General features: G+C 48.5%; 1 protein-coding gene across 1 annotated transcript in view; it reads left to right on the forward strand.

Moving 5' to 3' along the window:
- Window positions 1-24,732, forward strand: part of Mvb12b (multivesicular body subunit 12B) — a 141,279-nt gene that overhangs the window by 49,103 nt on the left and 67,444 nt on the right. The window contains exons 5-6 of the mRNA XM_090330651.1: window positions 4,346-4,475; window positions 7,429-7,551. Coding sequence (XP_090186777.1) covers window positions 4,346-4,475; window positions 7,429-7,551 — 253 coding nt within the window. The remainder of the gene's footprint in view (window positions 1-4,345; window positions 4,476-7,428; window positions 7,552-24,732) is intronic.

Raw genomic sequence — 24,732 nt, forward strand, 5'->3', positions numbered from 1 at the left:
AAGTCATTTGTGCAACTCTGTTCTTCCCTGTTCATTTTGTTCTCACTCTTCCAAAGTCAGCCCACTCTGGGTTCACTGTCACTTTTCCATTTTCCTGCTAGTAATTTCCCATAGAATAGTTTCCATATTGGTACAGACACCACCCTAATGCTATTACCTGGCAACAGCAGGCATATCCTGTTGTGAAGCACTTTATATACTTTTAGCTCTTACACTTGGGTCTTTGGTCCAGTGTTAGTTTTTGTGAACCAGCATCCAGCTGAGTTCTCTTGCATCTGCATGTGTGGTTGTTTTGGCACCATTTGTGGAAAAGACTCTCTCGGTGTTCTGGTTAAAGAGTGCTAGACTGTAAACATGTGATTTTATTTCTGCACTTGGAGTTCTTTTCCATTGACCCATATGTCTGAACCAATGCAGTAACCACACAATCTATATTAGAAAGAAAGGTTTAAAAACCCTCTATTTTTTTTTGTTGTAGAAAGGGTTAAAACGGGGGCCAGGAGTTTGGCCTAGTGGTAGAGTGATTGCCTAACATGCATGAAGACCCAAGTTCGATTCCTCAATACCACATGGATAGAAAAAGCTGAAAATGGTGCTGTGGCTCAAGTGGTATAGTGCTGGCTTTTGGGAAAGCCCAAGGATAGTGCTCAGGCTCTGAGTTCAAGCCCCAGGACTGAGAAAGAAAGAAAGAAAGAAAGAAAGAAAGAAAGAAAGAAAGAAAGAAAGAAAGAAAGAAAGAAAGAAAGAGAGAGGGGGGGAAGAAAGAAAGAAAGAAAGAAAGAAAGAAAGAAAGAAAGAAAGAAAGAAAGAAAGAAAGAAAGAAAGGAGAAAAGAAAAGGAAAGGTTAAAAGCCTCCAGCCTTGTTCTCTCTCAAGATTGTTTTGGCTCTTCTGGGGCCTCCAGGTTTCCCACAAGGTTTCCCACAAGCATTTTCGGATTAGCTTGTCTGTTTCTGTGTGGAACCAGCTGGGATCTTTTTTTTTTTTTTTTTGGTGGGTCATGGGGCTTGAACTCTGGGCCGAGACACCGACCCTGAGCTCTTCAGCTCAAGGCTACCTCCCTACCCTTGAGCCAAGCCCTACTTCCCACTTTCTAGAGGTTAATTGGAGATAAGCGTCTCAGGTCCTTTTGTGCTGGGGCTGGCTTTGAACCTGGATCCTCAGATCTCAGCCTCCTGAGTAGCTAGGATGATAGGCGTGAGCCACCGTACCAGAATCTTTGGACTTGTCAATCTGTTGGGTGTAGACTGGGAATAATTTCTTTGTGATACATTCCCCTATGCTGGGGCTACAGTACCTCTCTCCAAACCAAGCACATCCCTCATCTCTCCACACCCCACTTCTCACTGCCCGAGTCCTCACTGCACCCTCCTCACCATCCTCACCACGCTTGCTCTTCTGACTCCCAGTATGACAGTTGCTGTTTCACCTGACCATAGTGCCTTCCCTCAGCCCAGAAAGCCCCCAAACCCTAGCCTTTGTGTTTCCACATGTGGTTGCCTTATGGCAGCTTGTGGTCCTTTCTGCAAACCATCAGGCCAGAAGCTGCAGGTGCAGAGAGGGGAGATGAGCAAGGAGCCCAGGCCATAGGGTCCCAGGCCCCAGCAAGCACTCATGTTGCCCCTGTGTCCAGCAGGTGGCATGGTCAGGGCCTTGTGTGCCTCCTCTGCTGCCTTGCAGCATACCTGAGTTACAGAAGAAAGGAGAGCAGATGCAGGTCTGGGAAGCCGGGGTCGGACCCCCCTATCTCAGAACAAACTGCTGCATGCCAGCATGGTTGGGGGAACTTGGACTCTGGCGTCCACCTCCTTACCCGCTGTTTAGTCTGACTGTGCCACTTACATCTTTGGGGCCCCTTGGGGCCCTGGGCAAATCCCCTCAGTTTCCTCATCTGCCCGGGGTGGGGGGTGGGGGGAGGCTCTTCCTGCCTGAGCATGTAGCTTGCAGCTTGCATCCTTGCAGCAGCTGCTTTGCTTTCTTCAGCCCCTGAGGATGTGGGCTATGTCCTCTCGGAATCACCAGCCCAGCGTGGAACCTCCAGCAGCACGTGGCTCTGGGGAGACCCACTTTACTCCACTGTGCTGCCAGTAGGCACCCAGAAATCTCCTGTTCTGCTGATGAAACAGGCTTGTGGCTGATTCCCAGCATAAGTGTTCGTTCTCTTATTCAATTTACTAGTCTACTTGTATTTAATTTTTATTCTATTTTTCACTAGCAAGGGTAGGCCTTTATACCGGTGATTTTACTTCTTACATGAGTTGTCTGCCTCTCAACTAAGGTTGCTCGTTGTTCTGTCCCCTGTGTCCAGGCCTTGCTCAGTTGTAGGCTTGGCATGGCTATTCATTTTGAATAGATAATGGAGCCCACTGTCTTTGCATTGGTCCTCTGCAGAGGCCCAGGGCAGTTTTTCCTCGGCTATTGGGCTTGGCCAGCAAGTGTCATAGGCTGAGTTCTGTCTGGGCTATAGAAAGAAGTTGTGAGTCACGTGGGCCTGGTTGAGAAGCCTGTCCCCCACGTCTAAGGCTCTGTCAGGCACATTCTGAGATCAGGCCCTGGACTCTCCATCAAGTGCCTGCATAGAACCTCAGGTCTGAGGGCCTCTTCTTTTCTAATCAAGGGCTATTTTCAGAGGCTTCACCCACAGGACAGGAACGTTATGCCTGCCCCTCCCAACTTGTCCCATGAAAGTTTATAAGGCTCTGAGTTCACAAAGTCAGCTAAAATGATGAGACTCCAATAGAGTTTCAAACAGATTGCAAATAGAGCTTGTGGCAGTCCACAGGGCACTTAAACCTGGAAAGACTGTTTTGTTTTTGGAAAAAGCTATGCACTTTCCCTGTGTTCTTAGCGTGATTGAACACAGTTCTCTTGCCTGTGAATAATATGCTTACTTAGAAGCAGGCCTGCCAGGGCCTGTGTGGTATAATGAGCAGTTGCAGCCCTAACCCCAGGGGGCGGCAGACAGGGTGACTGGGGCCAAGGGCTGTGTGGTCAAAGCATGGGAGCTTTCTGCGCTTGGCTCTGTTAGAGGCAGGTCTCATCTTCTCCACATTCCTGAGGTACTGACTGCTCAGTGATTGGTTCTTGAAGGTGCCGGGTTGTTTTGGGGGTCTCCTTATCAAGATGCCGTTTTGCTTCAATAGAGACAAGGTTTTCGGGACATCATTACTGCCTGTAGAACTGGTCTAGTCCTCAGCTTCAACACCTGGGAGAGAAGATACAGAGTTTCTAAGCTCTAATATGGCTTCCTTTCATAGATGGCAAACCTGAGGCCTACCAACTCTCCTAAAGATTCAACCAACTCTCCTAAGGTCACGGCACCAGAAAATTGCAGAATTGGGAGTTCAACCCAGATCCGATTGACTTACGGATTATTTGAAGTGGTGTTCAAAACCACAGACGAACAACAAAAAGCACTTCATCGCGGGTCACCGCAGTGCTTGTTAGAGCCCTAGCTCACTGTGCTAAGACTTGACAATGACAGCAAAGAGCCCCCCTGTCAGTCCTTTCCTGTGCTAACCTACTCTCAGCAGCCCAAATAATAGGCAGAGTTTTGTATTTAGAAGAATTCCAGCTAATCAGAACTGTGAGCCTTGCTAACCTGCACAGCCTAGATGTGATCTAATCCAGCCTGTCCCGACCTCTCCAGCCTGTGTGTGCCCTGAAGAGAAATGGAACAGGGGAGGTCAGGACAGAAGAGAAGGATCAAGAGAACCACCAGCCCGGTGTGGCTTTGAGGCCCACAAGTCAGCAGAAAACAATGATTTGAAATCATGGAGAAAAGCTGAATATAAGGAAGTTTCCTGGTTTCATTGGGAATGCCAGTGGTGCATGGTGGTGTGGAAACAAATGCCAGCTGAGATGGGGTGGGCAGCACTTGGTGCTGGGGAGTCATTCTAAACATCCTGCAACGCTGGCAAGAGATGGTGTCAGGGGCATGGGTGTTTACTTAGTAGCTCCCGCCACTATGCACGCATGATGGGGTATGATGAAAACTTCCCATAATAAAGAAAAGAAGGGCACGGGGGAAATGTGCCAACGCGCAGGGCAGCCGTGTGGGCGGTGGAAGCCCCCACATCGCCTAGTGCTTTGTATAAAGAATTGTGGCCAATCAGGGCGTCCACCCACCCAGCTCCAGGGCCTGAGGGTTCCTGGGACCAGGCCCTGGGCACGGGACAGCCTGTCCACTGTAGCTCCAGGAAGGACAGGGAGTAGAGCCCAGCCCTCCGTCTGGTGACAGGCATCTGTCACTTGTGCTGCCTGGAAGGGGATGTGCTGGGACAAATGGTTTTCAGAGCAGAGGTGGGGCATCTCCGTGACTCATCCCTTCCTGTTCTTTCCTTCAGAGGAGGTGGCTTTTAGAAAGAAGAGGCTATGCATTAAATTTATCCCTCGGGATTCCACGGAAGCTGCCATTTGTGACATTCGCATCATGGGTCGAACCAAGCAGGCCCCTCCTCAGTACACATTTATTGGGTGAGTCAACAGCATGGTCCCATCTGCTGTGTTCCTGTGAGAGCGTTTGGGTCACTTCGAGGATGAGGCTCACCAGGTTCTCAGCTGCCCTACCGGCCTCATCACACTGGGCACTGACCTTGCCATGTATCCGACGCACATCCATTTTGTGTACTGAGTACACACTGCATGTAGGAGGGAAAGAGTGAAGCAAAGGCCCTACTCTCACACAGCCGCTGCTCTCAAAAGAAGAGATGCACAGCGGACAGGAGGATAAATGACAGGGCTTGCACAATGAGGGGAAGGTGTCCCAGTGGTGACACGCGGCTACTCCAGTTAGGAGTCAGGAAGGTGACTGAGTAAAGACTTGGTGTCAGGAGAAGCCAGCCACGACGGTGAGCAGGCAGAGTAGGATTCATTGTGGAAGTGGGGTGGGGTGTGGCATGCTCTGGGAACAAAGAGTGCCACGTGCCAGAGTGGGCAGGAAGGGATAGAGTACTGGGCTGAGAGGAATCGCCTAAGGAGAAGGAAGAGTTTGTTGCCTGATAGAACAAATGAGTTCGGGGGCCGCTGGGCTCCAGGCAACTGGAAATAGGAGCTCAGAGGACGCCAAGGCCTTAGTTGTCATCTCCCTCTTTGCTGAGCCCGCTGGGAGGACTCCATCTCACACCTGCTCCCCGTGTCAGGTGTGGTGGCACTGTCCACTTACCCATCTATGCCCTGGACTCAAGTTGAGAGGCTCTATCCAAGTTCTAGATCCTGTCTCCTTGATCAAATAGGGTCAAGTGCGCGGAACTGATCGGTGTTCTCTGGAAGATGTCATTCTCTGATGGACTGGGCTGAGCTGGAGGCAGAGTCAGCTCCATCTGAACTGAAGGACAGATAAGAAGAAATATGAAGGGAGATAAAAGTCAGAAAGGCCATGGCTGAGATGAGAGGAAGCCGGGTGTCCAGAAGCAGATGCTCACTGTGCTGTTAGCTGGTATAGGGTCCCCCAGGTGACTCAGCTCCATAGCCATGGTGTCCCTCCCCAGCCCAGCTCTACAGGCACCATACAGCTCACTTGTCACCATGGATTCCCAGCAGTCTGCTCTCATAACCTGGCTTCTCAGGGCAGCTACTGGGTCTGCGTTAGCTACTGTTTGGCTCTTATTTTCTTTAAACCTAGGGCCAGCGCTTTCCTCATGGCACTGACACTGTATGGGCCACAGACAGGGCCTGACTGTATAAATGAAATGTGTCACAGAGATGGAAATTAACTTCATCTTGGTACACTGTTATTTCTTTGAACTCCTCAGCTCTTGATTCAACCGCTCTGAACCAACAGTCTATGGTTCTTAAGATGCACTCGGGCTGGATGTGTGTAGCTCGAAATGGAGCATGTGCTCAGCTTGCACCACTCCACTGTGATCATTGCCTTCCTTCACCCCCAAATAACTGCTGGTGGCTCACACTGGGAACTCTAGCTACTCGGGTAGCTGAGATCTGAGGATCGCAGTTCAGAGCCAGCCTGGGCAGAAAAGTCTGTGAGACTCTCATCTTCAGTTAACTACCAGAAAACTGGAAGTGAAGCTGTGGCTTAAAGTAGAAGGGCGCTAGCCTTGAGCACAGAGGCTCAGAGACAGTGGCCAGGCCCTGAGTTTAAGCCTGGAAAAAAAATCTTACTTTGACCAGGTGCTGATAACACATGCCTATAATCCTCGCTGCTCAGGAGCCTGAGATCTGACAATCATGGTTGAAAGCCAGTCCAGGCAGAAAGTCTGTGAGAGTCATGTCTCCAATTAAGCTGAAAATAGAGCTGTGGCTCAAGTAGTATAGTGCTAGTCCTGAGCAAAAAGGCTAAAAGATCATATCCCAGTCCTGATTCAAACCCCAATTCCAATGTATATGCACACACACACACACACACACACACACACACACACACACACACACACCTGCTTTGTGCAACATACTATAAACTAATTATGCAAACACGGTACAGGAGGGGAAAGCTATTCAGAGTAACCACACTTTCCTAGAAACAATGTTTTACATACAAATAGCAGAAACCAGCCATTCAGTAATGAACTTGAAAGTCTAAATGCAGTTACTACGTGTATTTTAATTACAAACTATACCATTGTAAAAGGGTGCAATTTTAACCAATTTAAACAATTCCAAAGAATAGCTCTTTACCTATATTTGTCTTGATAAGCAACACTAGGCTCTTTTTTTCCTTTATATAATTTTTGAAAGGATAGTTTTATCTTGGGCCAAATTATTCTTTTTTTTAAATGACAGTGCTAATTCAGTAGATTTTGGTGGTTAGTTGGAGATAAGAGTCTCATGACAGGTCTCATGGACTATTCTGTTCTCGCTAGCTTTGAACCACAATCTTCAGATCTCAGCTTCCTGAGTAGGTAGGATTATAGTCCTGAGCCACCAGGGCCTGGCAAAGTCACCTATTCTTTAAAATGGTGTCATTCCACACATTCTTGACTAAGGATATGGGGTTGCCATGAAGGAGGCAAAGCTCCCATCAGCCGGCAGCCTGAGACAAGTATTACAGTTTAGAACAGTTGCTAGAGAGTACTGAGAAGCTTATTAAAAGTAGCCAGGGAATAAGTCCTCGGAACTTTTTTTTTTTTGAAGAGATGCCATTCTGCTTCTGATCCCAAACATGGCATTTTGGGGTGGAGGGGTAGCAGAGGGAGTGGAGAAGTTGAAGATGATTGGAGTAGCTCTGGTTCAGTCCCTGTCTCATAACAGACATGGGGTGCGGAGCCATGCCCAGGGTGGGTGGAAAAGTCGGTCCAGGCTCCAAAGCCTGTAGTTGGCACAGCCACCCCCCACGCCAGGCTGTGGTTGGGATGCCCAGAACATGAATCCATCCATCCTAGGTGGGCCAGCATGGGACCTCTGGGCTATGTAGCTGTTTCATGAAAGACCTGGTTTGCCACAGCTCATGCAAACACCTCCTTTTCTCCTGAAGGGAACTGAACAGTATGGGGATCTGGTATCGGATGGGCAGAGTGCCAAGAAATCACGACTCGTCGCAGCCCACCACGCCTTCGCAGTCATCGGCCGCCTCCACGCCAGCCCCCAACCTGCCCAGGTGAGGCCTCGCTCAGACATCTTGTGCTCTCCCTCAGGTGGTCTTGGGCTCTCAATGCACGTTAGAAAGTATCCACTCAGTAGCACCAGGGAACTGAAAACTTGCAGAAACCTTGTGCCTTTAGAGATGATTAAAACTCCCACTTGGAAATCTTGTGCTTTGTGGGTGTAAAAGCCAATCTGTATCTTCTTTTATGTGTGTGTCTCAGGTTCCTCAGGCAGCAGGATCTGAAAGCTAACCTTGCTATTAAAAAAGCTCATATGTCAGACACATGTGTGGTAGCCATATGGATGGGGTTGCTTGGCCTCTGAAAAGTGGGAAAGTGGGCTTTTCTCTCTGGGCCCTTGGAAACCTAGGAGGGCCAGTCAGTAATCATATTCATGTTCTTTCTGGGTCTTTTCCAATGTGCTACAAGCCAAGATCTAGGAATTTGAGTGGGGTGGGAAATGAGGTGGTGTTTATCTTCACAGCTGATCTCACAGAGAGACTGAGACGACCAGACTGTCCACTCTGGTACTAATGGAGCTGGGCAAGAGGGAGGGTGTAGCAGTCTCAGTACTCATTGCAGCCTGTGAAATAAAACAGTGTATCATCCAGGGTAGATCCCCTGAGGTCAAGGAATAAACAGCAGAAGTGGGGTACATTTGAGGGTTCCACAGGTAAACAGCCAAGAAAGAATGGCAAGCTGCGTATTTGGGGGCTGATGCAGTGTAGGTGATGGGGCACTGAAATTCCCTATGTGTGTGGGGGTGGGCAGGGGCAGAGTGAGCATCTGTGAGGACAGCTCAGCCCTTGGTGGGGGCGTCTTGAGTTTCACACACCACAGCCCCCCTTCGGGAGGGGCCTCTACAGTCTGCATGCTGTTCCTCTATCCCTCTCTGGTAGAGCACTGCTGTTGCGAGCCACAATACCAAGGCTTCTATGCTTCCAGACCTCTGCCTTGAGCTCACCCCAGGCTAGAGAGCCTGCAGGTGTTACAGCTACCCCGTCCAGGTACAGCAAAAAGGCATCTCTAGTGCAGGCATCCAGTGCCTGTTGGATGAAGGAGCCCCTGGCCTCCCAGAGAGACAGGGAGAGAGCTCAATGGGAGGGACAAGGTCACCTGCCTCTGAAACAGAGGGCCCCGAAACACCCGGCCCCTAGGAACCGGGTAGAACTGATGTGTAACATAGCTGAACAGAGGGTTTATAAGGCTTATATATTTTATAACCTCTGTTGTGCAGTTTATGGTTTACAATGGCTGCAAGGAAATTGGATCAGTTTTGTTTTACTTGCCAGATAAAACAAATGTCAAAATAGTCAATATAAAATGTATTCTAATTTGCCTGAGTTAAGTCAGCTAGTGTTCAGTGAGATCACTGAATGCATGTTAATTCTCTCTGGATTTAAGAAACAAACAACAAAAAAAGGGTAGCTGCCCCAAGCCCTCTTCTCTCAGTGTGTACACACCTGTGCAAGCCATCTATCTCACAAGACTCTTGTTAGGTTTTTCCATTTTACTTTTGTCTTTTATATGTGATTTTTGGTATTGTTTTCTTATCTAATCTACTTATTTTTTAATGAAATGCTACTTACTTACTTGTAAAAGAAATAGTTGGTTGTTTTATTCCTCAAGGCACCAGGTTTCTCCAAATTCCCCAGAAGAGGCAAACGCCCCTCTTTCTGGATGCAGGCCACCTTCTCAGTGCAGCTGGCAGCATGCAGGTCCACTCTTCTGTGAACTACAGGCCTCCATGTTCAGTCCTTGGCTTTCCTGTCCTCTGAGCTTCAAGCTCCAAACTTGAAGCGAAACTAGCAGCCTCTTCTTCCCCATCTGCTTCCTGCTTCTGTGCCCGTTTCCTGGATGCTGCCGTGTTTTACAGCCCCTGCCTTAGAGGGCCGGTGGAGTGTCTTCTCTCCCTGGAAGCCTCCTCTGGGCCCCCACTTCTGTGGTCTCTTCAGGAGCCTCTTGTGGGCGGGGCCAGCTCTTCCCCTCATTTTCCCCACACCCTCCTGGCCCAGGCCCAGATTCTGTTTCACACGGGTTTCACCAGCAGTGAAGACCCTTTGCTGTCGCCCTCCAGACAATTCCAAGTCCCTGAGCACCATGGGAAAATAACAGAAGAACAAATCGTATATCTAGTGAGCAGATGCCCAGAATCTTTTTCCTTTTTTTTTTTTTCGATAACTGTATACTTTTTACATAGGTGGCATTGTTGCCCGTAAAAGCAGCTGTGTGATTTGCTGTGTTTTCTCGTGGAGAATTAAACCGCAGGCATTCAGAACACTTCTTCAAGTGTGGTCTTTGTGTGGACATGGGATCGAGTTGCTACCACCAAGGCTGCAGCAGAGTGGTGGTACAGTGCCCTCTACTGACCAGCCAGGAGGTGGCAGGCAACAGTCAGAGGCCATCTGGCAGATCTTTGACCAGTTTCTGGAATAAGAGCGGGGAAGGGGTTGATTGGTAGCATAGATGCTGCCTTCGTTAAGCCTAGAATGCGTCTTGAAACATGCTAACCACATGTGTGATCCACCTGTTTTTATCTTTATTCAGATTTCAGACTCCCCAATTGTCTCCCCTAACTTCGTAGCAGACAATAAGGGAACTGGGTGGACCTTTTCCTAGGGGACCATGTTGCCTTTGCTTTCTAGAGGCCTGTGTGCTCCCCAGGGATAGGGGCTTCTTGCCTGCACCTTATCATTAGAGTAGAAAATACTTGCAGTGAGGCCAAAAATGGAGTCCCCCTTTCCTGCCCAGCAGGTGCTGAGGTGAGGTGCTCTTTGGCTGTGCCCATGTTCAGTATATTTCTTGTCAAAGGCCACATAAGAAGGCTCCGCAGAACCTCTCTTCCTTGCACACCTGTCTTGAGTTTCTAGATGAAGAGGGCCCCATCACCTCTTCTAGGACCTACAGCCTCTGCCTTCCTCCAGGACAGTGAACATCTGCTCTCTGCATACTAGCTTCATGCACACAGGCCAGCGGGGAGGGGCTGGCCTTGTGCTGGCTCGTCCTGTCTCGTCCTGGGCTGGCCAGCAGAGTGCAACCTTGCCATGGTGGGGTTTCCCTGGTCTGCAGGGGTACCCATAAAGGAAGTGGCTTCTTGGCTTTAGACTGAGCACCTCCCACCTCTCACATACAGGGATCTGTATATGAGATGATTGGATCTGCCTAGGGTGGGAGAGGGGCAGTTGCTACCAGGACAAAGATTTGGGGAAGCTCTGGGAGGCTGGGACCCATGGCAGATAGAGCCACTGTTTATGGATGGATGAATGAATGAATGGGAGGCCATGGTGGGCTGTTGTCCCCGGCCTGCTGAGCAGCAGAGTAGCTTGATAAAGACATCAGAGGCATGCTTATCAAACTTGAAGATGACACGGAGTCATTAGGGAGAGCTGATGTGCTGAATGACAGAATCGATACTCCACATCTCCTCCCAGCGCCAGCACCCTGCAGGAACCAGAGACAGAGGTCCTGAGACTCCAGCAGTCCACAGCCCGAGCGCCAAATCCAGGAGACCCAGGAGGGCGTGTGTGTGTGTGTGTGTGTGTGTGTGTGTGTGAAGTGACAGGCCAGACAGGAGCTCGGATTGTGAGAAATGCAGCTGGCAGTGCACATCCAGGAGACCACGACCCTGTCACACCTGCCCCAGCTGTCCCATGTGGAAGAGTGATGCCCACAGCCACACAGTATCCACAGATGTATCCCTGCATCCAGCTTTCACTTCTGACCTGAGTTCATTCCCCATGTCTAAGTTTCCAGTCCAGGGAAAGTATACTCGTTTCTAGCTGATTGGAAGAGGCTGCAGGCCTGATCAGGCAGACTGAGGTTCCAAGAAGGCAGACTTGGGCTCCACATTTTACCCCCCCCCAAAAAAATGGAATGAGCATCACCAAGTCTTCTTGGGCAGTTCTTTGACACTGGACAAGCCACCTGGGAGTCATGGGTTCTGCTGAGATTTGGGTATGAAGTGTCTCCCTGCAAAGGCCCATGGATTGAAGGCTTGGACTCCAATGCAACATTCAGAGGATTGGGGTGGGGCTGGTTGGCTTATGAGAGCGCTGACTAATCAATAGGTCGATTCATTGATGGGTTCATAATTAGATGGCCTGTTGGGAAGTGGTGGACAGAAAGATGGGGTCTGGTTAGGGTCTGGGGGTAGGCCCTTCTTCTCCCCCTCCTGCCTCTCCTCTGCTTCCTGACCATCATGAGAGGAGGGGCTTGTTCCACCACCTGCTTCCTACCTGATGTTCTGCCACCACTTTGACACACAAAAAAGAAGCAATGGAAAAGCCAGGTGCCAGTGACTCCCCTGTAATCCTAGCTACTCAGGAAGATGAAATTTGAGGATTGAGGTTCAAAGCCACCCCAGGCAGGAAAGTCTGTGAAACTCATCTACAGTTAATCACCAAAATGCCAGAAGTAGAGGTATGGCACGAGGGGTAGAGCTGTAGCCTTGAATGAAAAGGACAGTGCCCAGGCACTGAGTTTAAGCTCCAGCACTGACACAAAAGAAAAACAATAGAGCCAACTGGCCATAGACTAGAACCTCTACACCATGAGTTGAAAGAGGTCTTTCCCACTTGAATCATTTATCCTGGATATTTTTGCAGCAACAAAAAGCTGCTCCTGACTGCTGATGATTTGACAGCTCTTACACTGGTCAGTGGTCCCGGAAGAGTTTGTCCAACATGTCCCCTTCCCTGTCCCCTCCGTCAGAATTTCCAGTTCTGCAGGTGTCTTGTCCGGCGCAACCTTGGGACATCCAGTGGGCACTGGCTCAAGTGGTGTCTGCCACTGAATCCAGCTCACACAGCCACAGCCACCGCCTCCTTTAACTCCCAAGCCTGTGGCAGTGATGGTAGAGATTGCACCTTGATGTGGTCTCAGGACCAGGGCCTTGGTTCACAAGCTCACAAGCACTTCCCTCACAAAACCCCTACAGAGTCTAGGTGTAGGAAGTGCCCAGCCCCAGTCTGCTGCAGTGCCCAGGGCATTTCATGTCAGCCTGGACATGGGATCAGGGCTGCCCTAGACAGGCTGGAATGTGTGATAACAGCAGCTTATTTCAGTCATCTGGCACCCCAAGGCTCTGAGGGGCAAGCCCAGCCCTCAGGCGCTTCCTGGCATCCTCTGTCTCGGGGAGGAAAGGATGAGCCATCAGCCTTTCCGAGCCATGGAACTGAAGGCTTAGTTCAGGCTCAGGCCTGGCTGGTAGCATCCCCTCTTGCAGCCTGCAGAGAGCTGTTCCAGGGTGTCGGTGGCCTGATACGTCTTGGGGTATTCCAGTGATCTCCCAGTGATTTGTCAGCTTCCAGCAAGTTGTCAGTCACCGGCTCTGAAGTATGTTTCTTAGTGACAGACATAATTGTACTTAACTTTTTGCATGGATGTTATCAATCTGTGACAGATACTCTGGGAAATGGGGCATTTTGACTGCAGAAGATCTGTCACAGGCACTTAGTTTTCCTCTCAGGGACACCAGGATTCAGTCACAACTTTTGCATGTCGATGTCAGACTTTGAGAGCATAGATCCTGCTGACCTCGGAACTCGTTTCATCACTCTGGTCCCAGGGCTGTCATCTGAAAGGTTAATGGCCCTTCCTGCAGGAGAGGGGAAATCACATTATGATCTGGAATTCAGGCTGGGTCCTGCAAGCCCATCTCCATCACATCCCCTGTCAAAAGCCACCGTGAGCCGAGGCAGAAAAAGATTACAAGACTCTCCCTTGAAAATGACAAGTGAAAGGTGGAGATGGGGCTGCGGTCCAAGCGGTAGAGCACCAGCCTAGCAGGTGGTGAGTTCAAACTTGAGCGCTCGGGGGTGGGAATGAGAGGGGGGGCAGGCCATGCTCTGTCCCCATACTGCCTCCCTACCTGACCTGGAGGCCAACTCTGTGACCTCTGAATACACTGGCAGCATCACCAGCTGGTGTCTCCCGGCTACCCCAACAGCCTCGAGTCCCCAGCTGCCACCTGCCAGTCTTCAGTTTACAAGATGGCCTCTGTCATGCCATGTGATAGGAGTGGATAGAGACCTAGGCCCCTCCTACCCAGGGAAGTGGTATTTTTCCCATGGCCATGTCATCCGCATGCTCTGAGTGGCAAGGCTTGGTGTGGGAGGAAAGCTGCCAGCATGTTCTGTTTGGGGCAGATCATGAAGGCAAAGCCCAGGGGGCCAAAGCAAGAAGCTGTCGTTTGTGTCCATCCTTTATTGAGGAGCATGTAGGAAGGGCTAGGGGGAAAAGACCGAGGCTGAGTGGGATACCTCATTTGGTGTGCCTCATCCACCATGGCAGGGCCCCTGGCCCTTGGCCCACTCCCAGCAGAGGAGGGTTGGCAGGTTGCTGTTCAGGTGAGGGGCTCAGGATGCCTCTGCCGGTGGCTTCTGGTTCCTTTTCCTCCACACAGAAGCAGTGTGCATGTCTAGCCCAGAAAGCCTGGCCAGTCCCTGCATTTCCCAGCCCAGCTGCTGTGCCCTCAGGCTCTGCCTTGCCAGTGGGGTGGCTGCTCTTGTGACCTAGATTCTTTTCCTCCTTTGACATTTCAAAAGCAGCAAGATGGTAACAACTGTATCACCTGCTCGTCCAAGCCCCGCTTGTCTAAGGAAGTATTTTGGGAGAAATGCATGACCCCCAAGGTATGGGGACCCCTGAACTCCAGGTGTCTGACACCTGGAAAGTATGGACTGGATAAACGAGCTGGTGCACATGCAGAGGACCAGGCAATGTGCCTGCCTATTTCTATTTCCTGTGTTCACCAGTCTGTGCATCCATCTGTCCAGCCAGTCAGCTAGGCAGCAGAGACCTGTGTTGAGTTGAGGGGTGATGTCTGGCAGAGGCCTTGAAAACAACCCATTACTCTAGTCTAGCAGTACTGCTATTAGCCCTTGTTTTTAGCAATATTGGGTTTGCAGGTACTCTGCTACTTGAACCATGTCCCTTTTGCTTTTAGTTAATTTTTTCATATAGGGACTCGCGTTCAGAGATAGCTTTGAACTATGGTCTTCCTACCACTACCACCACTGCCCTGCCCAACCCCCCCACCCTCCCCATAGCTGGAATTACAGACACAGCCAGCTGAAGTTTTCCCATGTCTGGAATCACAGCTGTGATTATGGATGTTTGCCCCACTTTGAGTGGAGAAAACTGAGATGAAAGAGGTTAAATTCTTTCCCCTGGGTCCCACAGCTAGTGGCAGAATGAGGACCTGAACCTAGCAAGCCAACCCCCCCTACCACCTCCTCTCCCTTGCAGGCATTCACAAGCCTGGCCACCCACTGGCTAGGGAGTTTTCTAAAGGAGCTGAGACTGTGCCTAGCTGGGGGACAGCCCCCTAGGTGGCCAGCCTTCTTAACAAGCAGCTTCTTTGCACTCCAGACCAGCAGTCTGGGGTCAGGATTTGCCCAGCAGGCCGTGTTCTAGGAGGTCCCCAGGGCCAGACACAACCTAAGCACTTTGAGTCACTTTCTGACTCAGGTGAACAGTGATAGGCCTGTGCTTCAAGCTGACCATGCTGCCCAAGAGTGGCCACCATTCAGAGGGTCCCCACAGTCACCCTAATGAGTAGCCACCCCCAGTGAGTGGTTTCAAGGCCCTTGCTTTGAGCAATGTGATTTATTGTGGGGGTTGTGAGAATCACTGGGCAGAAACCAGCAGTGAAGGCATTTGAGTACCCCCAAAATCCTGGGGAGCAGAGCCACAGCTCTCTCTGATGTGCTACGCAACTTAGCGTCGGTGTCAGGGTAATTTTGAAGGAGAAATTTCATTAGGATGCAGTTTGGTATTGTTCGATATGAATGATGAGTTTAGGCTGAGCAATACACTTTTTGATATTAATTTTTAATATGGCTTCTTGGGAAGTCAGGGCTTCTATTTAATGAAGAATTGACTAAAAGTCAATACAGCTTCTACCTGGGAGCCAGCCTTGGCTTTCCATGTCTCCTAGTGAATTTGACAAGGTACTTGCTGCTTGTAAATGTGCTCGCTCTCGCTGTGATTTTTGTGGCTTTGTGAGTGTTTTATTTTCTTGGGGTAGTTGGTATGGTTAGGTGTGCTTTTGGAGGGGGTTGAGATTTGTCTGGGAAGTAGTGTTGTAAATGTGAATTCATTCTCTCCTGGGCCTTCCTGCCAGTGTGTGCCCGCTCTGGGCAGTCGGCTTCGGCAGCAGGGTTTTGGAGAAAGACCTTTTTCAGGATTATGAAAATAGTTCTCTGTATGTCAGAACAGATTTATCAGTTCACTTGAGGGCCGGTTTTGTGAACCCAACCATTTAGTGGAGGATATTTTACCTTTTATCAGAGTGGAGGCTGACAGTCTATTTGCAGGTAGCTCCATAGAATATTTCACCTGGCTGTCTCGGTGTAAATCTAGCCACCAAATAAAGTAAAAATGAGTGTTACACGGGTACTACTCCCCGAGACTTTACTGCGCCCCCCCACCCTTGCACTGCTCTATTTCAAGGAAAGGTTTCAATTATTAATTTGGGTATTTAATAAAATTCTGTGCTGGCAGTAACTTTCCAAAGGCCTTTTGGGTTTATTTAGGTTGGGTTTTTGCCCACAGGCTGGGTAGAATTCAACTTGAATACCCTCCTTGAGCAGCAGCTGTTGTGTTTCCAGTTGAATAATAATATTAATAATTATTATTATTACTTGAATAAATACAGTGATCATCATCATCGTGATTATTTTGGATACCATTTTCTGAGCATCTCGTGGGCATGCATTGTGTAAATAGTTAAATACATATACAGCAGTGCTGAGAGGTAAATTATTTTTTTACCTCTTTAAGGTTTTTAAAATTATTTTTAAGTAGTTGTGCGCAAAAATGTTATTTCAACATGTTATAGGTATAGTGCATCTTGGTCATCACCCCTTCCATTGTTCTCCCTATCTCTCCTGAGCCCACCCACCCCTCAGTTACTAGGTTCCATTTTCACAGTCGTAATACTTTTACCTAGGTACACTGAATTTTTACCTCATTTTGTGAGAAGAGATTGATCTTGGAGAGCTTCTGACTTAGCCAAGAACAGAAAATTGCATTGGGAGGAGCCAGTAATGGAGCCCAGGGCACAGGACATCTTGTATCAAGTCTCATTTGGGGCTTCCTTGTTTCTCAGACCCCTGCATGGAGTCCTGCATAGCTGTCCATCTTAGAGCTCCCAGCCCACCTCCTCCTTAGCCAGGCCTTTATTCTGCTTAATTGTTTTGTTAGCTTGTGAGGAGGGAGACGAATTGGGCAGTAGAGGACCATGGCCTGAGGTCCTTTGTCAAGGGTGGGCTGCCGGTATGGTGCAGGCCATGAGCAGTCCTCCCCAGCTCACACACCGCCACGGCCACTGTGAATCCACACCCGCTGTGAATCCACCCCCCCACCGTGAATCCACCCCCCACCTCATACTCCTGAAATTTGGAAAGGTGGTTATTTTAGTCAGCTGGAAGAAAATGAACAAAAAATAGCCATGCCATATGTTCCTGGTTTTTGGAAGGAGGGTCAGCAAGGTTTAGAGGCTCTGCGTATTTCAGTTTGTAAGATTAGACTAGATCATATGGAATGGAGGTGTGATGCCAAGTCCTTATTGCTTTTATGAGGGAGGGAGGGAGGCGTTTTGGTGTTATGAGCAGAATGGAGCTTAAATGTGGTGAATAAATGCCATGGTTTGGATGGTTGCTGCCGCTATGAAAGTTAGGTTCCTTTGTTATTTTATTATTTTTTTTGAAAGTAATCAGTGACTTGAAAAATAGCAGATTGGTACAAAGGGGTGTAACTTAAGCCCAGAAAACTCTCAAGCTTTAAAGGGGTATAGCGTCTCTGGCCTTTGTCTAAGGAAGCTTTCCCCCCCACCCCTATTTAAATCTTCTCAGGTGGATATCTGACGTCTGCAGTAGACATTTGGATAGCACGAAATTAAGACATTTCCTTTTAGGTTGGGAATGGTGGATGACTCTATAGCGGTTTGTCTTGATCCCGAGATATTCCCAGGAGCCCGGGATCAGAGCCCTTACCCAAGCAGGAGCTAACTAGGACTTGGCTCTCAGGGTGGTGCAGGTAGCATTTCATGCTTTTCAATAAAGGCGGATTGAGCACAGGATTCATGAACTGCTGGGAGCAGAGAGGGCCCAGCCCTCCTCCTACGCCAAGCAAGCGGGAGCCTGTGTATGTGCACACTGCCATTTCCTGTCACGTTCACAGAACGTGTTCAGTCTTCATACCTCTCCGATTCTAAATTTCACAAGTAATTTGTCACTTTTGAAGAGAGCATCATTAATAACCATTATTTAGAACTGTCGAGTCTTTCTCTGGGTGTGAGTGTCTGAGCTACGCATCCAAAAAATTGCCCTTGTTGGTAGCAAACGGTGCCTCTTTCTTGACAGATCAGCCCAGCCCACCTCTGCCAGCCGCCTGCCAGCCGCCTGTCCCACCTCTGCCGACGGCAGAGCCCAGCCAGAGCCCATCCTCCTGGAATTCATTAGTTATTCTTGCCAAAGACCATGCTGTAAATTGGTATTTTTTAAAACTACTTGGGGAAAAAAAAACTACTTAATGATTTCATTTTATTGTACTAAAAAAATAAAATTATAATAAGGAGAAAATTTTTTTTCCAACTGGGCAGATTTGAGACGACCGGGGGTGTGTGTGCACCCAAGTGTGTAAACTACACCTGAGGCGGCACCTGGTGTGACCCTGAGCGTGGCCTAGAAGAATGCTGCACCTTTCCATTCAGTTCAGAGAAAGCATTGCCACATGCCTTGTTATTCTTAACATTAAAATTCCACCAAAGTACTAATAATTACTGTTAATATCTTCCCGTGGAAACTTACAGTAAAGGAGCAGTAGTAGAAACAGTATTTAAAGGAGCGCTGCCGGCGTGATAAGAATGCAAATCAGTGTGATTAGCCTAATGATTTTGCCGTCGCCATGGATGTGAGGCAGGCAGGGTGTTGTGAATATGTCATCCGGCACCCGTGAATTTGGAAAGTGTGTCAAAACACAACTTCAATTAGTTTTCTCTAATTATGGCTCTGGAGAGTTTGTAACTACATCACTCCTCATTAAAAGAGATTTTCTTGTACAGATTAATATAATATACAAAGGAAAGTTTCAGAGTTCCCCTCGCCATTTGCTCCCATCACCAGCTAGCCCCTAGTGGGACTGACAGATCCGGGGTCTCCCCCTCTCCTCCCCCCTGCTGTGGCTGGGCTGAGGCAGGGGGTCTGCCGGGTGTGGGGCAGGGGGAAGAGTCTGCATTGCTCTGCGTGGGGGCCCTGCCTCAGTCTTGTGTCCTAGAGGCAGCAAAAAGTGGCCAGTGGAGCCGCTAATGAGGACAGTTGCTAATCTGACATGATCAGGGCATCTGTCCTTCGTTCTCAGTGGATCTAGAAGTAGCAAGGATTCCAGACCTACATGGCCTGCGAGAGGTATGAAGTTAGCCTGTGCCTCCATATCATGAGCAAGCTTCCATTTCCTTGTTGCCTGTAGAGCGTTCTTAAGGAAATGGAGACCCTTCTCTAAACTGGCTTGTGCTTATAAGTAAATGCATGGTCAGGCCCGTGCTGTTTTAGAAGAAGCATGGTTTATGTCTTACCATTGCTTTCGTGTCTGTTTTGCCATCCCATGCTGGGTTTGGGTGGCCACACTTGGCTCTGTTTACTTAAGCTTTTCAGTCCCTTGCCTCCCCGATTCCCCCAAGCAGCTGGCCACAGCGATGCTGTCACTGTCCACTTTGAGGAGCCCTGTGGGGCATTTTGAATCTGAGACCTAAGTTGTAGGCTGCTGGGTGAGGAGCTGGGATTGGATCTTCCTACTTTGGAAATATTCATTGGCCTTTTACTAGTGTGTCGGTCATGATTTTTGGTGAATGCTGTGTGTGTGTGTGTGTGTGTGTGTGTGTGTGTGTGTGTGTGTGTGTGTGTGTGATGAGTAACTTGACATGGACAAGTGACAGCACGCCTGTGGGCCTCAGTTTCTCCTTCTGTGAGATGGGGTTAGGGATTTGGCCTCTGCAGGATCGGGGAATAGATGGATGGGAATATAGAAGGTGCCACATCTGGAACCCCCTGGGCCTGGTGCACCTTGGTCTTCATTTAGGGTTCATTGTAAAACTGAGTCTGAGCAGGAACTGGTCACTCCCTGCAGCCTTCCTCTGGGCTGGAGCCAGCACCCCGCCCCCCCGCAGGGCTGCAAGCAGGATGCAGCTGGGAAGGGGTTAAGGTAGTAATTGTGTAAGTCTTCCAGGCTTTCTCCCAGTTCTGCGATAATTTGATGAAGAACTTCACCCTAATTAAATATTCAAATTAGGAATAAGTGTCAATATGGCTTCCCATTGCCTGGGATGATGATTAATTGTATTCAAAACTCCAGTGGCCCGCTGTAATCTAAGCCAAACCGTTGTTCTCGATTATTTCTCTACCACACTTGCCATGTTTTTGTTTTAAGATTTAAACTAGTAATTGATTTGCCATATGCCGTCGGGCTGCACACACTTTAAAGCTCTGTATTGGGGAACTTGGGGAGTTTGCAATCGTGATTTCCTTGTCTTTCTGTGACAGCTTTCCCCCCCCCCACACACACACACTTTCTTTCTTTCCTTCTTTCTTGTCCAATGAGGAGTGATTTGGCTGGGGAGGGGTTGTCGCCCATGAGGGAAACTCATTACGCAGTCAGGTTGGTCGGTTGAAGTTTTATTGATCACTGCACAGGGCTTGCTCGAGCGGAGTGAGCAGGCCTGCCCCAGCGTTCAGCCCTGCAGCTGTCCCAGTAAAGCAACCGAGCCCAGTCAAGTCCTGGCCCCACCCAGGTGCTGGGTGCCTTTGGATCATTTTTTTCCCCTCTCTGAACCACAGTCCCTCCATCTGTAGAACAGAACAGGAGATGCATGGAACTTGGAACAGTGCCACCTCCCCCAGCAAGCTACTCCTGACTCCCAGCCAGAATCAGCTCCAGGTTGGCCATCCCCACGGCCGGGGGACATCTCTTGGGCCAGTCTCATGACACATGAATTGCTGTTTTCCTATATGGGGCTGCTCTCTCCCCTCCCACCTTCCCTTTTCTTCTCACGGCCAACTCTCAACTGATGTTAGTTTATTGTTGTTGTTGTTGTTTTTCTTCCTGCCGTTATTGCTAAATTAGAGCCCACAACCTTATAGTCTTGACTGTTCACCTTACATTTGCGAGAGCTTTTCAGTCTGTGATAGAAGATTTTTGCGTAAGTTTTGGTTTGCTTGTAAGAAAAAATTCCTAGTGTAGAAAGTATGATTCATATTAATTTTTTTAAATGATCTCAGTGCCAAAGTTAGTGTTTAGCATCGACTCAGAGCGAACTCAAAACGAATGGACCGAGGCAGGGGCCATATGCCTGTCGCTACTGTAGCTCATACTTGGATATCACTGAATCCATTTGGAATGCAGTCCCAGATCTGGGCATAGGAAATTCACAAGATTATGAATACCATTCTAGAGGAAACGGGTCCATTTTGAGTCCTACAAAGCCTCATTTCTCCTTCGCTGATGTCAATTATAAAACAAAACAAAATATGTCGCGTCACGCTATAGCAGTGAGGCCTGGTGGCTTCGTCCTGAGTTCGTCTGTAACATCAGAGCAAAGAAAAGTCACCCTAATTTTAAATGTCCTGGGGTCTGGGCTCATGGGCACATCTGCCTTCCTGCTTCAGAGGAGCCAGCTTTCAGAGGCACATAAACAGCGTCTTCTCTCACCTCTGGTCTTCCTTTGTCTCCTGTTAACTCCGAGCCCCAGTGTGGAAGCACGGGGAGGGGGGGGGAAGCGGTGGGGGGGGGGGCTGGAAGAACAATTGAGGAAGGTGTGTGTTCTGGTCAGGCCTTTCCAGCTGAAAAAAAAAATGAGTCTTTTTAATTACCTTCCAGGGCAAACCGGTACCTGAGCATATGGTCCTTAAAAAATAAGGGTCCCCAAACTGTCAGTGCGTGTAGGCTGCGGCCAGGGACCCCTCTCTGACACTGTTGGCCAGCCTTGGAGAGCCTGTGCTCTGGAAGGTGCTTATTAAAATGCCAGCAGTTGCGGCGAAGGTCCCTTTCCCTGTGACTCCCTCACCCTGCTCGTGCCAGGTGTTTTATAAGAGCCTTTTTCTTCATTAAGCACATCCTCACACCTGGCACAGAAGCTGTGCGTCACAGATGACTTCTTCCCACTGGTGTTTTGTAGGAATAAAAAGGGAATTTCATCCAGCCAGTTGCTATGGCCTCCTCCCTTGCCATGTTAACCCAATTATTACTGCTTTTGCATATTTCTTCCTCAGTCCCTGCTCCTATCCATTACTTCGCTTTGCGTTCTGCCCAGGTCTTGGTTCACAAGCAGACATGACATCTGAAAAAAAAAGAAAAGTCAAGACAGTGCTGTGTTGGGGTTTTCATCAACTCCATTTCTAGAACTCCTCTAACAACTCTGAGAAGTGTCTTCCTCCTACTTTTTGCTACCTTCTTTCTGATAGAAAGAAATCAATAAAGCATTTTAAAAGCCAGGTGCTGGTGGCTGTACACCTAGCTACTCAAGAGGCTGAGATCTGAAGATCATGGTTCAAAACCAATCTGGGTATAAATATCCATGAGATCCTCATCTCCAATTAACTACCAAAAGAAGGCACAAGAAATGGAAGTGTGACTCAAATGGTAGAGTGCTACCCTTGAGTAAAAAGGCTAAGGGACAGGGTGCAGGCCCTGAGTTCAAGCCCCCGTACAACACACATAGATAAAGATGGGATGGCATTTATGCTCTCCCCTGTGCAGACTGTAAGCTTCCCCATGCCAGTCTTCCCTCCGTGAGTTAGAACTGTGCCCCCGAGGCTCTGAAGACAGAACTGTGAGAAAGGCAGCTAATGTAACGGTTTTCCATCTCCCTACATTTTAGGGTAGCCTCAAATATCTAAAGAGATAGAATAAATACCAGCACTGGAGTTTTACATTCAAGGCCTTGTGCTATCGAAGTGGCCTCTCTACCACTTGAGCCCTAACCTCAGACTTTTTCCTCCAATAACATCTGGTCTTTCCCTCCCTCCTATCTGTACCCCCCGTGCATTGCTCAGATGAGAGTTTCGTGTCACTGCCCCAGCACTGCCAAGCCTTTTGTCCCAAGTGTTTTCTCATCCTTAAGTTTGAATTCTGAATCATCTGGTGCTTTTTTGTTTTGTTTTGATGAGCCGGAGGTCACCGTGTCACCCAGGCTTGTCCTGACCTCTGTGCTCAATTGATCTTCTAGCCTAAGTCCCTGGAGTGGAGTGGCTGGGACCACAGGTGCATGCCACCACACCCGCTCGGAGCATACTTCAATTCATTCCTTCTGCAGTAGGGGACAGAAATGACCTGCGGTGGCACTTGTCCTCTCAAGTTAGACGAAGGAGTGAAGTTTCTTTGAATCACAGCTTCTTTTATCTGCAGAACTTACTGACTCTGTTGTCTTCAGGCATCTGGTGTGGCAGAAAGCGAATCTGAAGTCCACACTGGGTGCTCGCCTGGGCTGGCCCCGCTGTAAGGGCTTTCCACTGCCTTACCTGGGATTCTGTAAGCCCCGCGGCTTCTCCATTTCCATCTTCTCCTCAGAAGTCTGCTTCACTGAGGTGTAACCTCAGAGGTGATGAAGGACGTACTAGCTTAACCAGTAGTGAGTTTTGGTATATGTGGACAGCCGTGAGATGAGACCCTTTCCCAAGTCAAGGTCATGAGAGTTCTGCTTCCCCAAGTGCCCGGTGCGTCCTCAGAATGCACTTCTTCCTCCTTGGCCAGCCGCCCACTTGCTTCTTAGCTCCATAGGTTAATTTGCATCTTCTAGAATTTTCTTTTTCTTTGGTGGGTCTTGGGGCTTGTACTCGGCATGGATGCCGTCCCTGAGCTCTTCAGCTCAAGGCTACCGCCTACCCTTGAGCCAACCCCCACTTCCCATTTTCTAGAGGTTAATTGGAGATAAGAGTCTCAGGTCCTTTTGTGCCCGGGCTGGCTTTGAGCCTTGATCGTCAGATCTCAGCCTCCTGAATAGCTAGGATTATAGGCATAAGCCACTGCGCCCGGCTCTTCTAGAATTTTCTATGAATGGAATTATGCTGTATGTACTCATTCTGCCCTCCTTGTTTTACTTAGCCTAATTATCTCCTCTCCAATGAATCAGTGAATGGTCTGTTGCTTTTGGGTAACAGAGTAATACTGATTTTATGATACTCCATCAGCTCAGCTACGTTACTAGACATCTGGCTTGTTTTGAGTTTTTTTTTTTTTCCTATTACAAAGAAAAGAGAGGGGCCATGCCTAGCATGCGTGAAGCCCTGGGTTTGATTCCTCAGTATCATATACATATAAAAAACTGGAAGTAGCACTGTGGCTCAAGTGGTAGAGGGCTAGCCTTGAGCAAAAGTATCCAAGGACAGTGCCCAAGCCCTGAGTTCAAGCCCCAGTTCTGACAAAAGAAAAAACAAAACATGAAAAACAAAGATGATAGATAAGTCTGAACAAAGTTTTGTATAAACACATTTCCATTCTTTTTTCTCTGGTAAAAATTTAGATGAGCCATGGCTCAGTTATATGCAAGGGTATGTTTAACTTTTCTAAGGAAGTTTTCTGAAGTAGTTAAACCATCCTGGAAGAGTTCCAGTGGCTCCATGTTCTTACTGACACTTTATGTTGTTCAGCTATTTAATTTTTCCCATTCTGGAAGGTGTATGATGGTGTCTACTTCCCTCATGTCTTGTTGAAGTTTTTCCAGATGCAGTTTCACCATTGTTTTTTTTTTTTTTGTCCCATTCGGTTTGTATTAAGGATCAAACCCAGGGCCTCACACACATGCGACAAACACTCAAGCCACACACCCAGGCTAGTCATTTGTATTTTCTTTAGGGAAGTGCAGTTCAAATTTTTAGCCATTCTTAAGCTGGATTGACCTCTGTTAAGTAGTAAGAGTTCTGTGTGCATCCTGGGTACAGGCCAAATGCATTTTTTCCCTAATATCCTTTCAGCTCTGCAGCTGGTCTTTCCATTTTCACAGTACTATCTTCCCAGGAGCAAGAGTTTTAAGTACTGATAGAGGCCAATTGGTTGGATTTTTTTCCCCTTCTTCTATACTTTGCTTTTTAGTGTCCTGTTTCAGAAAATAAGCAAGGGATAGCTCAATATTATTATGAAAACTTTTATGATGCTGTAGGCTCCAGAAAGGGGACACTAAAAAACTTCTATCTCAGGGAGCA

The sequence above is a fragment of the Megascapheus bottae genome, chromosome 3, assembly GCF_031878675.1.
Source record: "Megascapheus bottae isolate mThoBot1 chromosome 3, mThoBot2.hap1, whole genome shotgun sequence".
Taxonomy (NCBI): Eukaryota; Metazoa; Chordata; class Mammalia; order Rodentia; family Geomyidae; genus Megascapheus; species Megascapheus bottae.